At 44.3% G+C, this 16348-nt stretch overlaps 1 protein-coding gene across 1 annotated transcript; it reads left to right on the forward strand.

The window, feature by feature from the left end:
- The first annotated feature begins 31 nt into the window (after positions 1 to 31).
- On the forward strand, positions 32 to 15824 carry mettl25 (methyltransferase like 25). The gene is made up of 12 exons (XM_055906034.1): positions 32 to 419; positions 577 to 747; positions 1020 to 1132; positions 1519 to 2190; positions 2541 to 2688; positions 6851 to 6948; positions 8580 to 8609; positions 9399 to 9472; positions 11335 to 11428; positions 12096 to 12170; positions 12606 to 12677; positions 14827 to 15824. The coding sequence occupies exons 1-12, from the start codon at positions 194 to 196 to the stop codon at positions 14929 to 14931; spliced, it is 1878 nt and encodes a 625-aa protein (XP_055762009.1). The 5' UTR covers positions 32 to 193; the 3' UTR covers positions 14932 to 15824.
- The last annotated feature ends 524 nt before the right edge of the window (positions 15825 to 16348 follow it).

A 16348-nucleotide genomic window follows, 5' to 3' on the forward strand; every position in this document is an offset into this window, starting at 1 on the left:
CATTTGTGTTGGTGCGTAAGTAAGGATAGCGTCCGTAGAACTCAATGTATTTCGGTACACCCAACATGGCTGCCCCATACGTGCTAAGAAAATTATCGTCGTTCAGTTGCAACTAGTTATGCCTGATTATACTGTAAAGAGGGAGTCATTCTAAGACCTGCTGTAAGCACGTCTAGGTTAGAGTTTTTATTCAATGGCATCTTCCATGAATTCTCTGGAAACGATTCAGAAAAAAATAGATGCTGTTAAACTCTTCCTCTCTGTTTCACTGAGCATCGCCAATGCCCACACTGTGGATTTCTACACTTGCGATGTATGGGACCAGTTCATGGCGGTGCCACCCGTGGAGGTCTTGACAGAGATCACTTTGAATGGTGACCACAAGAGGGCGCCAGAACATTACTTAAATCATGGCAATGGTACGGTAAGTGTTATTTTGTCGATGGTTCATTGACAAATATGAAATGTTTCATATGTAATTGTTATTACACGGTTGTAAGATTTATCAAAGTCAATGTTGAATAAAATAAACAAAGGACAACTGCTATGTTTCTTCTTTTTTTTACTCTCGAAAAGCCAAGAAGATCACCTTTGGTTTCTGTGATGGTAGTAAGCGCCTGGTGGATGTGGCTGAGTTCTTGGAGGCTGCCTATGCCCACTCCCTGCCTGGCCTCGGGGTCTGTGTGGGCCGCACAGAGCTACTGCAATCCCTCAGACACACGGACAACGCTCAACCCCTGGAGGAAGGTACAAAATGGATACTATCCTAACCGATCCTAAGAATAACTAAAGGGGAACTGTTTGTTTTAGTCCAAGGTCTTGGTTCTGTCATTGTAACACACTGTCATTAGTGTCACTGATATAGAAATATAATTACTATCTATTTATAGTAATTCTATTTCTATGGTCACTGACACTAGGTTTGGTCACAGGTCTCTCAATAGCAATGCACAGATAGTGTAAAGTTTTGCCATCCATGCAAGGATTCACTGACATTGCACATGTGTGTCCATTGACAGTTCCAGGTGCTGTGGTGGAGAGTGATGAGTTTATGAACTCCAAGAAGTCCCACGAGGTGCAGGCCATGTCAGAGGTGGTGGCCAGCCTCGCCCAGCGCTGCCGGGTCAAACAGGTGAAAGACACAACCGGGTCTCATTTTAGCAGGCACAAAACACTCTGAAACAGATTAAGGTACTATCTGATATTGTCGGATAAGAAACTCAGTTTTCTCAGTTTTAAAACGTTCATGTTTTGCTACCGTGTGCCCGGGCCCTGGCCACAACAGTGTTCTTCAATCCTGCTGCTGGGTACCTACAAGGTGTATGCAGGCTTTTGTTCCAGCCTTACACACCCGACTCAAATTATCAAGGGCTTGATGATTAGTTGATTAATTAAACAGTGGTGGGCTAGAACGAAAGCCTGCACACCCTATGAGTGGTGCACCCAAGACCAAGCTTGAACGACATCGTCTGGACTACATTATTTTCTGACCCATCACAATAAATCTTTGTCTCCCAGGTGATTGATGTGGGCTCGGGGAAAGGTTACCTTTGCTCCTTCCTGTCGCTGCGCTATGGCCTCCAGGTGTACGGCATCGACTCGTCCAGCGTCAACACGCACGGCGCCCAGGAGAGGAACAGGAAGCTCAAGAAGTACTCCCGGGCCTACCAGAGGCACAGCAAAGCCAATAGGACTCCGACAGTGGTGCCCCCTTCAGGCCAGGAGGACTTGGAGGATATTGCACCCGGTGAGAGAGAGATAGAAGATATGGTTAAGATGAGTGGGGATGCAGAGAAGGAGGAGGGGAAGGGGAGGAGAGACGGGGAGGCACAGACCAACACAACAGGGTTAACAGATCGGAATGAGGAAGATGCAATTACATCACTTACCTCCGCCATTTTGTTAGAGGACAATTCCCTTCCAGAGTTGGACCAAAGTGACCCAGCCTCAGCTCCAGAGGAACCCTTTCTCAGTGCCCTGTGTGTGGGCATGGTGGAGCCCACCTCCCCCCGGGTTCCCCCCAGTGAGTTGAGTCTGGAGGAGAGGGAGAGGAGGAAGAGGGAGAACCTGGATAGGAAGGCCAGGAGCTGGGTTAACAGTGGTGGCATGGGCAGCGGCATGCTGTACTCACCTCTGACCTCCTACGTTACCGCGGAGACGGAGCTCAAAGAGATTATTGGGGAGTTAGAGGTAGGTGACACTCACTGTCGACCAATAAAACAACGTCAACGGCAAAACCATGCTCTTTTGAATGCAAATGTCACCAACTGCGGTTGTGTGTCAATTAATTCATTTAGATAGTTAAAGTCCCTAAGATTCATATTCACACCACAGTACATACACATTCAAGTAGACCAGTACATACACATTCAAGTAGACCAGTACATACACATTCAAGTAGACATTTTCTTTCAAGTGTGTGTTGGTGTCAATGTGCCTAAAATAGAATTGTATGATCACTGATGCCAGCTCTGCATCACATTGGTAATGTAGGCCTGTTTCAGTGCTGAGGCCGCTCTCTCCCTGTTTTCCAAACCCAGGATGCGGTCATGGTTGGCCTGCACACGTGTGGAGACCTGGCGCCCAGCACCCTGCGCATGTTTGTGGCCAAACGGGAGCTCCTCTCCGTCTGCAGCGTTGGCTGCTGCTACCACCTTCTCTCTGAGGAGTTTGATCCCACCAGACAAGGTAATTACATGGCCAGGGGGGAAAGGAAAGGTTGGCATACCGTGAGTGTGTGTGACAGTGTGTTTTAAAGAATAGGTTATTATTAATATGTTTGACTTATTCTTTGGTCAGTGTATGTTTTTCCACCACTCAACCCTTATTGTGGGTCGCAACTCAAATGACACCTCAATTGGTGGGTCACGAAGCAAAATAGTTTGGGAACCCCTGGACTTCATGACTTGACTTAAACCATTTTGCTCTTTGAGGAGCATAGATCATTCACAAAGTTCCTCCAGTGGGAATGGACTAGATACTGTAGGATAGAATGATAGTGTCACTCACCTATCAAGTCCATTCAGATCAGTCAGAGGGACAGGGAAAGGAGGCCTTCCATCTAATTACCAACCTGGTGTACAGAGAGGCTTTTGTGTGTTCCCCAAGGGAAAGGCTTTGATTTCATTCATTCATTAGCTACACACAGTATGCAGTGCATGCATACATGCATGCATGCATACATACATGCATGCATACGTACATACATACATACGTTCATACATACATACATACATACATACATACATACATACATACATACATACATACATACATACATACATACATACATACATACATACATACATACATACATACATACAGTATTCAGGCAGGGAGACCCAGTCACCAGAACACAGACCCACCCTCATCCACCCCTTAGAGAACATATGGTTTCCATTGTGGAAATCTCAACCAGAGCCAAACTCTTACTTAGAACTACAGACTGCAACTGCCCCCTCTCCCCCCCCCCACTAGGAGACCTGCTTCCTGTCCACAGACGTCCCCCACTTTTTATGCTAATCATAATTCTGTCACCCTGCAGTGTCTACTTTGTCACTCTCACCAGCCCAAGGGAAGCAGAATTCTCTCACAAGCCAAATACGAAGTAGCATAAACACTGATGTGGGCTGATGAGTTGGGTACACAGCCAACTTGCGCTCTCTAGATTCGGCTAGCGAAGAAGAGACTGTTAGAATCATTTAATGGATTTATCGTCGCAGGATAACAGTTTAGAGGATTGCAAATGGGATATTTTTGACCCGCTAATGTTCAGGTGTTGAATTGGATATGATTTATCCAGCGTGTATTCTGGCTTCATATGAGAGCGCTGTAGTATTTGTATTCCAATCACACTTAATCAATGCAGGAAAACTTCATTAAGTCATCATTCTAAATGTACAATACACTACAAATGATCTACTCTACACAGAATATAAAGACCCATAGAGCTGTATAGTATAGAAAACACTATCTACTCTACAGAGAATATAAAGACCCATAGGGCTGTATAGTATAGAACACACTATCTACTCTACACAGAATATAAAGACCCATAGAGCTGTATAGTATAGAAAACACTATCTACTCTACAGAGAATATAAAGACCCATAGGGCTGTATAGTATAGAACACACTATCTACTCTACACAGAATATAAAGACCCATAGAGCTGTGTAGTATAGAACACACTATCTACTCTACACAGAATATAAAGACCCATAGAGCTGTATACTATAGAAAACACTATCTACTCTACACAGAATATAAAGACCCATAGAGCTGTATAGTATAGAACACACTATCTACTCTACACAGAATATAAAGACCCATAGAGCTGTATAGTATAGAAAACACTATCTACTCTACACAGAATATAAAGACCCATAGGGCTGTATAGTATAGAAAACACTATCTACTCTACACAGAATATAAAGACCCATAGAGCTGTATAGTATAGAACACACTATCTACTCTACACAGAATATAAAGACCCATAGAGCTGTATAGTATAGAAAACACTATCTACTCTACACAGAATATAAAGACCCATAGGGCTGTATAGTATAGAAAACACTATCTACTCTACACAGAATATAAAGACCCATATAGCTGTATAGTATAGAATACACTATCTACTCTACACAGAATATCAAGACCCATAGGGCTGTATAGTATAGAAAACACTATCTACTCTACACAGAATATAAAGACCCATAGAGCTGTATAGTATAGAACACACTATCTACTCTACACAGAATATAAAGACCTATAGGGCTGTATAGTATAGAAAACACTATCTACTCTACACAGAATATAAAGACCCATAGAGCTGTATAGTATAGAACACACTATCTACTCTACACAGAATATAAAGACCCATAGGGCTGTATAGTATAGAAAACACTATCTACTCTACACAGAATATAAAGACCCATAGAGCTGTATAGTATAGAAAACACTATCTACTCTACACAGAATATAAAGACCCATAGAGCTGTATAGTATAGAAAACACTATCTACTCTACACAGAATATAAAGACCCATAGGGCTGTATAGTATAGAAAACACTATCTACTATACACAGAATATAAAGACCCATAGAGCTGTATAGTATAGAAAACACAAAGGCAAGGAGACTTGTCTGATACATGGACCTGCAGCTGAAAGGTCAACAGTGAATAGTCGATAGTAGTGTCTATATCTTGTTCCCCTTGCTTTTTTTACCTCCAATTCACAATACATGTGTTTCCCTGACATCAACAGTGAAATATTCTCTCGTATACACTGGGTGGTTCAAACACTGAATGCTGGTTGGCTGAAAGCCGTGGTATATCAGACCATATACCACGGGTATGACAAAACATCTATTTTTACTGCTCTAATTACATTGTTAACCAGTTTCTAATAGCAATAAGGCACCTGGGGTGTTTGTGGTATATGGCCAATATACCACGGATAATGGCTGTGTCCTAGCACTCCACGTTGCGTCGTACATGAGAACAGCCTTTAGACCTGGTATATTGGCCATATACCACACCCCCCCGGGCCTTATTGCTTAAGTCTACATTCCTATATTCCTTTAACCTAGAAGACTCAATATGATGTGGTTCTTTTCTCCCTGTCATAGCTAGATATACAGTTAGCTTCAGACAGTTGTGATGGGTGAGAATGTTAGCTCCAGCTGCTCCTGGTTATGTTTGCTGATCCACTGCTCCCCTTTATGAGGTATGAAACCTGGAATCCTCTCTGTGTGTGATGACAACCCCTGCGTGCTTTTAACAGGGATTCGGCACTGTGGCGTGGTGAGCTGCTTCCTATCGCGCTTTCTCTCTTAACACTGTGACCCCTGACCTGTTACTCGCCACTCTGTTGGGTCCGCCAATAATGACATCACAGCGTTTTGATTGAAAACACTTGAGTTGTGCCAGACTTCCTTGCATGCTTCTCTCTCTCTCACTCTCACTCTCACTGTCTCAACCTTGCAAAGAATTCTGGGATGCGGGCCAAACCCTGCAGTGTACTACCTCACCCTAAAAGATGGGAACCCAAACCACTAAAAGAGCTCAAGACTATAAGGGTGTTGAGATCCTTAGCTAAGTCGTATAGGAAATATCCATTCAATTGTGTCCTATGGAACGAGAGCCACGGGACTGCACCATTCGTCATAGTCATTCAGTCTGGGGGATTTAGCCGAGTGTGAGACCCATCATCTGATCTGAGATCAGCTTCCCTAAACATAAACTGGCCCGGGACTAGTCCTTAAGGGCGTGAAGTAAGCGTGCCACAGAGCCCTAGAGCCACTGTGTCTCCTTCTTCCTGACTGTTGGGAACGAACAGATGCCTCGTCGCACGCTACAATATTAGAAACTCTTGTGTGTGTGTGTGTGTGTGTGTGTGTGCCAGGGAAGGGGGCGAGCAGTGCTTGGCCCTCGAGACGTGGTCAGTTCAGTGTGGCTGAGATAAGGCTAGCGTGCTAGTGAAATGTAAACACTCCACAACGTATACTGTAAGCTAGCCTTCAAACTCTATCAAAGCCTGTCTGCTCCAATTGACTCTGACCAGGACTGCCTCTGCTAATACCACTACCATGTGTTCAACAGGAGTGGAGTCAAAGAGCATTGTGGCTAAGGGGTTAGCGACGCCCGCGCTCTCTGGTTTTTGGAGTTTGAAACTTCAAAGCTAGTTTGGGAAGGCTCTGAATAGCATTAATGTTTCACTTCATTCTCTCTCCCTTTGGACTTTTGTTGGTGGCTTGTCAACTACAATAGTCACACGTTCCTATAGTGTTAAATACACGGTGCAGTTCTGACACAGCTGGTGTTAAAGTGTGTGTGTTTGTTTGTTTCAGAGTGTCCAAGCAGCAGCGTGTGTGGTTTCCCCCTGAGTGGCTACCTGAGGGAGCAGTCCTGGTTCTGTGGCAGAAATGCCAGGATGTCAGCGTGTCTGGTGAGCCTCACTTCTTCTTAGGTGACAGATATTTTGCCAACTGTCATTTGCTATATATATATATATATATATATATATATATATATATATATATATATATATATATATATATATATATATATATATATATATATATATATATATATAGATATATAATATACCACTGAACAAAAATATAAAGGCAACATGAAATGTGTTGGTCCCAGGTTTCATGAGCTGAAATTTAAAAAATCTCAGATTTTGTACATACTTTTGTTTTACATCCCTGTTAGTGACCATTTCTCGTTTGCCAAGATAATCCATCAACCCGACAGGTGTGGCATATCAAGAAGCTTATTAAACAGCATGATTCTTACACAGGTGCACCTTGTGCTGGGGACAATAAAATGCCAAACTAATATCTGCAGTTTTGTCACACAACACAATGCCACTGATGTCTCAAGTTGAGGGAGCATGCAATTGGCATGCTGACTGCCGGAATGTCCACCAGAGCTGTTGCCATATAATTTAATGTTAATCTCTCTACCATAATCCGCCTCCAACGTCGTTCTAGAGAATTTGACAGTACGTCCAACCGGCCTTACAACTGCAGACCATGTGTATGGCGTTGCATGGGCGAGCGGTTTGCTGATGTCAACGTTGTGAACAGAGTGCCCCATGGTGGCAGTGGGGTTATGGTATGGGCAGGCATAAGCTATGGGTAACAAAACACAATTTCATTTTATCAATGGCAATTTGAATACACAGAGATATCGTGATGAGATCCTGATGAGTGTACTGATTGGTGTACCATTCATCCGCCACCATCACTTCATGTTTCAGCATGATAATGCACGGCCCCATGTTGCAAGGATCTGTACACAATTCCTGGAAGCTGAAAATGTCCCAGTACTTCCATGGCCTGCATACTCACCAGACATGTTACCCATTGAGCATGTTTGGGATGCTCTGGATTGATGTGTACGACAGCGTGTTCCAGTTCCCGCCAATATCCAGCAACTTCGCACATCCATTGAAGAGGAGTGGGACAACATTCCACAGGCCACAATTAACAGCCTGATCAACTCTATGCAAAGGTTATTTGTCACGCTGTATGAGGCAAATGGTGGTAAACCAGATACTGACGGGTTTCTGATCCACGCTCTACTTTGTTTTGAAGGTATCTGTGACCAACAGATACATATCTGTATTCCCAGTCATGTGAAATCCATAGATTAGGGCCAAATTAATTTATTTGAATTGATTTCCTTATATGAACTGTAACTCAGTAAAATCTTCTAAATTGTTGCATTTTATATTTTTGTTCAGTATAATATTTCTGTCAGCTATGCATTCAACGCTTTAAGGCACCATCTTTCAACCAGACAGTATAGTTGAGGGCACTATAAGGTTAGGTTGTGCCACAGTATTGACTTTTTAGTGCCCACAACTGTTCAATGCTGTACAGTTGGTCCTCAGTCTGTTATTGTAGTGAGACTAACTAAGTGATATCTTCTACCTTTTGAGTACCACATGTTGTAAGAGCAATGTAACGTTTTTAACTCTGTTGTGCAACCAGGGAGAGTCTATTCACGGGGTCCTAATAAATACTGAATACTTAAAAACATTTCACTTTATTTTCTCTTGTTCAGGCTCTGGAGAGAGTTTCCAAGGGCCAAGGGGTAAGTACTATATACATGTATATCAATACGTTGGACACATTTGGCCAAACTACAGTTCAATGAGTTGTCTGTGTGAGAATGACATCATGCAATCATAGTTCAATCAGTTTTTTTGGTTGCTACAAATTTGTGCTCATCAAAGATAATCAAAGCTGATCAATTGAATGATTGCACCCAGCAACTGGCCACGTGTGTTTCCCAAACGTGACAGATCCTGTCTTTATATTACGCCTTCCAGAGCAAGTGGATACGGATGCCTTAGAGCACACTGTTCCCATACATCTCCAGGGTCTTTCACATACAATACGGCCTGATTGAGACTTATAATACTATAGATATTTGAGCCGCCGACCTTAGGTTACGTACCAAGTGGCACCCTATTCCCTATATAGTGCACTACTTTTGACAAGGGCCCATAGGGCTCTGGTCAAAAGTAGTGCACTATATAGGGAATAGGCTGCCACTTGGGACGCTAGTGTGCGGGGTCAAACCCGTTACACGATACCGCCCGGACCATTCATAATTAATGTTTCTGAATATTAATGTAATCACTAAGGGATGGGATTGTGTGCTTAAATGGCAGCTGGCGTCCAACAACCAGTCTGATTGCACTCAGATCATATGTTGAGTTTGGTATAAGCATTGGGTATTGTCACAAAAACGTTTCCTCCAATGTGTTTTAATACACACCCTAATCACTGGCAGAGAATGAATGAATATCTCAAGAAAATAGTTTTTTTTGTAAGCGTAGATAACATGGGACCTTTGAATATTTTCTGTCTCCCACAGATTCAGATGGAGTCACTCTTCTATAGGGCCGTCCTCCATGTGATTCTAAGGGATCACTACAGCTCCTTTAAAAGGTAGGTTTGGTCTCCCTGGTTAGGGGACATCCAAAGCAGTAGGCTATACCAGACTACTGAGAGAGTCCAGGTGCCTCTGTCTTGGGGGGTCTGCAGTACCGTTGACAAAACCTGTTAGCTTGGGTTTTTACTGGCCCTCATTTTATGGTTTGTGGCCAATTTGTAAGAATCTCTACTTACTCAAATTCATTCCGCTAGGATACAAAAAACACAGACTTCTGATGTGAAGACACAACAAGGGTATTCTCTACCCCTCTAGCTGAAGTTATGGTGAATAGTCATTTTGAACGCTGTAAGGAGCAGCCCACAATGTAATATCGTCAGACTTCCTGAATGGGTTGTTGACTGCTGCTGGGTAAAGTAGAACAAGTGAAGAGGAATGATTGATCCTGGTGAAAACAGAACGGAGAAATCTACAGTTGGTCTTCTCAGCCCCAGAGAGACAGGGGAGGTACCCTCTGTATTACACACACACACAAAGACAACCCCCCCCCCCCCCACACACACACACACGAAGACACACACACAAAGACAACCACACACACACACGAAGACACACACACACACGAAGACAACCACACACACACGAAGACAACCACACACACACACACACACACAAAGACAACCACACACACACACGAAGACAACCACACACACACACACGAAGACACACACACACGAAGACACACACAAAAAGATAACCACACACACACGAAGACACACACACACACATTTAACATTTACATTTAAGTCATTTAGCAGACGCTCTTATCCAGAGCGACTTACAAATTGGTGCATTCACCTTATGATATCCAGTGGAACAGCCACTTTACAATAGTGCATCTAAATCTTTTAAGGGGGGGGGGGGGGGGCAGAAGGATTGCTTTATCCTATCCTAGGTATTCCTTGAAGATATTAATTTAACAGCATCACCAGCTGTTCCAATCGCCGGAAGGAGGAAAACAAATCACAACAAATTGGACTCGCCATTGTTTCCAGGCAATTAATTAGCAGAATAACATTCATTGTAAAATGAAAAAAGGAAAGACCATGAGAAAGTCAGGGGTCCTTTAAAGACAGATATAATCTCTACTTAACAGAAACACATGAGATTGATTGTAAATTGTAATTGATGATTTCTCTAAAAAATGACACCACTCACACACGAAGACACACACACACACACAAAGACACACACACACGAAGACAACCTCACACACACACACACACACACGAAGACACACACACACAAAGACAACCACACACACACACAAAGACAACCACACACACAAACACACACACACACACACACACACACACACACACACACACACAAAGACAAGCTCACACACACACACACACACACACACACAAAGACAAGCTCACACACACACACACACACACACACACACACACACACACACACACACACACACACACACACACACACACACACACACACACACACACACACACACACACACAAAGACAACCCCACACACACACAAGATGACAACCTCACACACACACACACACACACAATGACAACCTCACACACACGATGACAACCTCACACCTCTCATTGACATGTCTATCCCCGTAGCCTACAGAACACTGGGTCCCTCACTGAGTGAAATCAGGATCCCATACCTCATTAATGGACCTGACCACCTCTCTACTATTGCATGTGTGATGACCGTTTCACTTTGGTTGCCAGGGTGTTGTACCGTAGCAAGGGAGGAAAAATAAGAGAGGGAAAAAGAGAATCGGAGGACTATGACTTAATATACACTGGTAGGCTGATTTCAGCGATGGTGATTTGGGGGTTGAAAGAGCTATCTTCACGTGTGTGTCGTTGGCAGTGAGAAGCGTGTGGGGAACGTCTACTCCAAGGCCACCTCGTTCGTGGACTACGTCTGGAGAGCCCTCCGGAGGCTGGAGCTGGACGGGTCAAAGGTCAGTGATGGGAGATATCACAGTATTAGGGCGTTTTGGGAACAGACTTGGGAATGTTCTTCAGAGCAACATATCATCAGGGGGAATCCCACACTGCTGCTTTGGACACCAGGAAAGCAACCCATAATGGATTTGGGGTAAAAAAAAGTATTCTTGGCGTAAGATGTGAAATCCCGTCGAGAGGACAGGCTTTTAGCATAGCTCTGTACAATTGAACTGACAGTAAAGATTATCTGTAATGGTACCTGAAATCCCTGTACAGTTGAACGTCTTTGGTTGCTCTAAACCATCTTTGAAACTGACACATGAAATCTACAGGGCTCTTTAGAAATGGACAAGTTGTGTAATATGCACCTAGAGTACTGTGTGATCATGGGTAAGGCATTGTTAAACAAACAGCGAGTGCAGGGCTTAGGGAATATGTCTCAACTGGCTCCTTCAAGTCGTTCTTTAAATGAGAGATTTCTTGCTCGTGAAGCCTGGGATTAAAAGTGTTCAATGGTTTGTGTGTTACCACTGTCATGTTACTCACCTATCACCTCCACACATGACCCTGCTCTGTCTCCAACACTCCTCCCTCTCTCCCATCTCTCCCTCCTCCATCTCTCTTTCACTACCTCTTCTCTGCCTCCCGCCCTCTCTCCCTCCTTCCTTCCCTCCCTACCAGCTGTCTGACGGTGTCATACAGGGTTACCATGACACATACCGACCCAGGATGGTTGAGATGGAGGCCTTTAACATGGTAGGTCCCAACTGGAATACTATAGCACTACTACCTAGAGGAAGTATCATCACTCTGAATGAATGGCTCACATAGGACTTCTATGGCTATAGGAGCATTGATTCTCTTTGTCCAGCACTTTCTGTTTTGGAGTGGTTATTAAGCCTTATTAAACTTGGTTTACGTTTACACAACTCCCTCAATGACTTGTGTAAACTCTACTCTGTGTAAATAATCTGGCAAAAAAAGTGATATATTTACTGTCCTCAGGCTGCTAATGAAACCTAGTTTTGAAATCAGAGGTGTTCTATTTCAATGACGTTACAACAGCCATGCCCTGCTCTGCTTTGATAAGGTGCCTAGTTGTATTCCGTTGGATCCCATAGTGTTGAAGTACACTTAACAGAAGTACACTTAAAACTAGTGTTTACTGACCTGCTACCTGTGTTTACCCAGCTGAAGGTGACTTTGGCTCCCTGCATCGAGGGCCTGATTCTCCTGGACCGCCTCTGCTACCTGAAAGAACAGGTACAGGAACAGCCTCAACCACAATGGCACACAACTGACTTGGGATGCATCTCAGTAGTCTAATGTGGCTGCTTCCTTGTCTCCTTCATTTACACTGATCTGAATAGGGATCGGTGAGACTAAAATGGTGGATGTCTACTGGGGATTTGCTTTCACTTGTCCAATTCCTACAGGTCTGTGCAGATAAAGGAGAGGAGACAAGGGATGGGGTCCACTATTGAGATGCACCCCAACTACAGCACACCAGTCATTGTTACTAAAAAAGGAGAGGCCTCACTTCCTCCTTGTTCATTCTCTCTCAATCCCTCCAACCTGTGGTCACACACAGACACACACAGACACACACCGACACACACCGACACACACCGCCACACACCGCCACACACCGCCACACACAGCCACACACAGCCACACACAGACACACGCAGGCCAGATATAGTGGTCCGGTCCCTATGACTTCAAACGGCCGCTGCGCGACACCAAACATCTCTTTTCCTCATTGTCCCATAATTACCTGTGTCTGGTTCCCCAGAGCTTAGTAGTGGGTGAAAACATGACCTCAGCCGCCAGGCCAATGGAGGGAACTATTGTTTCTCCCTCCCAGCTACAAACAGAGGAGGTCTGGGCCTGGAATGCACATTGTCTGGCTAATTGCTATAGGGTGTGTTCATTGATTCACAATGTGATAGGACAAAAAGGAGAAGGATTCTTGGAGTGTGGTTTTAGTGGCTTTCGCTGCTACAGAGACAATGGCTATACCGTTCAAGCCTGGTCCCAGATCTGTTTGTGCTGTATATGCAACATTGACCATAGAAGTTGGCTATACAGCACAAACAGATTTGAGACCAGGCAAATACTGTACCTGTTTAGCTGTTCCATGAATGTTTTCTCAGAAGGGATTTTGGATGACGTGGTTATGTAGACTATTAGTTGTCTTCGGTCCGTCTCTTTAAAGTGATACAGTGGTGTGGCCCTTAGAATGGTTGAGCTATTTACTGAATGACTTGGGTAGGGGAATAATGTAGTGATTATGACTGTTACGCGATGGCTTCTGCTTAGGTCTGATATTCCCGACACGTAGTCCCACCTTCCTGTTAGGTTCAGAAGTTTAGAATTCCTATTGTCCATTTCCTGCTCTGAGAACATGCTTGGGGGGAAAAAACCTTCAAAACGCTCCGCGTCGACACTCTTCAAATGTAATGCTAAGTGATCCTTGTGCCAATTTGTGAGGAGTTCTCAAAGTTATCACACGCATTAGACGGCTATATGAAAAGCCTCCAGATTCAGATCTCATATGGAGTCCTTTCTATTGAAGTCATAGCGGCGTGTACTCAACGGACGTGTCGTTGAAGGCCCCTAAACTCAGCTCCTATAACTGCTGTATGTTTATCCATAGGTCTTGATGATCTGCTTGTCCCAAACATTAAAGGAGCTTTGCGACTCGTTACATTTCCCCGACGACAGGTCACTTAAGTCGGGAGAAATCAGAGGGGACGCCATTAGGCTTGAGTTCGTGCTGTGGAGAGTTTGTAGTGTTCCCCTTATTACAGACCAGGGGTGTAACTTCACACCGTTGTACCCCGGGCCAAAACGAATGACGTAATCTGTGATTTGAGTGATCGTAATGAGCTATCTAAGTTTGAGGCCTTGTACAAAAGTGTTCCCTAACAGGAATATGTAACAGAAATTGATTAGAATGCAGATTTTTTTCCAAGTTCAACCAAAAGTGTCCACACTCAAAATGACATATACTGTGTGAGCGTGCGTGCGTGTGGTGGTCAGTGCAGGCTGTTGATTTAGCTTTGTACAAAGCATAGCTCTCAGTGCAGGCCTACCAAACACATGGAGCCATAATTGGTCAGTATCTGTAAGGTATCAAGCCAGACTGTGTTCAAACATAAAGACAGTATTCAAACATGCTGCTTCCAGCCTGTCAGAGTCCACCTAACACAATATTTGCACAGATGTGACTACTCGAGGGAAACGTTACAAAGATCTTTTACAGGGGAGAGAGCAGTTCTCATCTGAGGCCCCTCGCGGCGTGGTTCAAAGACAAACTCTGCGGTGCGGTGGTGTGTCATGGGGGGAGGGGTCTTTGACGTTGTTTTCTAACTGTTTTTGTTCTTCTTGTCGGTGATGTCTGTTACAGGAAGACGTGGCGTTCTCCACTCTGGTGCAGCTCTTTGATCCACTGTTGTCGCCGCGCTGTTACGGAGTTGTCGGAGTGAAGGCACCTGGGACGGAGTTGTCATAGTGAAGGCACCTGGGATGGAGTTGTCATAGTGAAGGCACCTGGGATGGAGTTGTCATAGTGAAGGCACCTAGGACGGAGTTGTCATAGTGAAGGCACCTGGGACGGAGTTGTCATAGTGAAGGCACCTGGGATGGAGTTGTCATAGTGAAGGCACCTGGGACGGAGTTGTCATAGTGAAGGCACCTGGGACGGAGTTGTCATAGTGAAGGCACCTGGGACGGAGTTGTCATAGTGAAGGCACCTGGGACGGAGTTGTCATAGTGAAGGCACCTGGGACGGAGTTGTCATAGTGAAGCCACCTGGGACGGAGTTGTCATAGTGAAGGCACCTGGGACGGAGTTGTCATAGGGAAGGCACCTGGGACGGAGTTGTCATAGTGAAGGCACCTGGGACGCAGTTGTCATAGTGAAGGCACCTGGGACGGAGTTGTCATAGTGAAGGCACCTGGGACGGAGTTGTCATAGGGAAGGCACCTGAGACGGAGTTGTCATAGTGAAGGCACCTGGGACGGAGTTGTCATAGTGAAGGCACCTGGGACGGAGTTGTCATAGTGAAGGCACCTGGGACGGAGTTGTCATAGTGAAGGCACCTAGGACGGAGTTGTCATAGTGAAGGCACCTGGGATGACATCATAGAGTTCCTGGAGATGGGACAAATTGCATTTCCTGCCATTTGAATGTTTTATTTTATTCAATTTTTTGCTGACTATGATTTTAGCAAGGTTTTAATGTGATGATGTACTCCTTACTCAGTCACGTACAGATATGGGTTCATTGTTTAGTGTTTTCTCTACTTTTGCCTCCTCTGGTTTCTGCCAATCATACTGTACTATGGGGTGTACTGTACCATATTGTATTAATAAATCATTTTTAGAAGATAAAAAAGTTCCTGCTGTGTTTTCTGCTCTTTTCCCACCACGGCTGGTCTTTCTCTGAGTGCCTGCCTTAGAGGACCAAACATTAAAACCACATGGTTAAAGCACCTGGAAAAAACATCTCTCCTTCCCTCCCTCATTGCTCAGCTCTTACCTCTGTCTTTTATTGATTTATTTATTCTGAACAAAAATATAAATGCAACACGCAACAATTTCAACGATTTTACTGAGTTACAGTTCATATAAGGAAATCAGTCAATTTAGTCCATGGATCCATGGATTTCACATGAATGGCCAGAGGTCTTTATTACAGACAGAAACACTCCTCAGCAACCCCCCACCCTCCCTCAGACGATCCCACAAGTGAAGAAGCTGGATGTGGAGCTTTGTGAGTGTTTTTAATTTGCACCATTATGTAGACATTGCTCCACCCACATCTAGCACCCGATGTCACAGGAAGGCCAAAAGGATTGTCAAGGACAACAAGCACCCGAGCCACTGCCTGTTCACCCCGCTACCATCCAGAAGGCGGGGTCAGTACAG

Source organism: Salvelinus fontinalis, chromosome 39 (genome assembly GCF_029448725.1).
Source record: "Salvelinus fontinalis isolate EN_2023a chromosome 39, ASM2944872v1, whole genome shotgun sequence".
In the NCBI taxonomy this organism is placed as follows: domain Eukaryota; kingdom Metazoa; phylum Chordata; class Actinopteri; order Salmoniformes; family Salmonidae; genus Salvelinus; species Salvelinus fontinalis.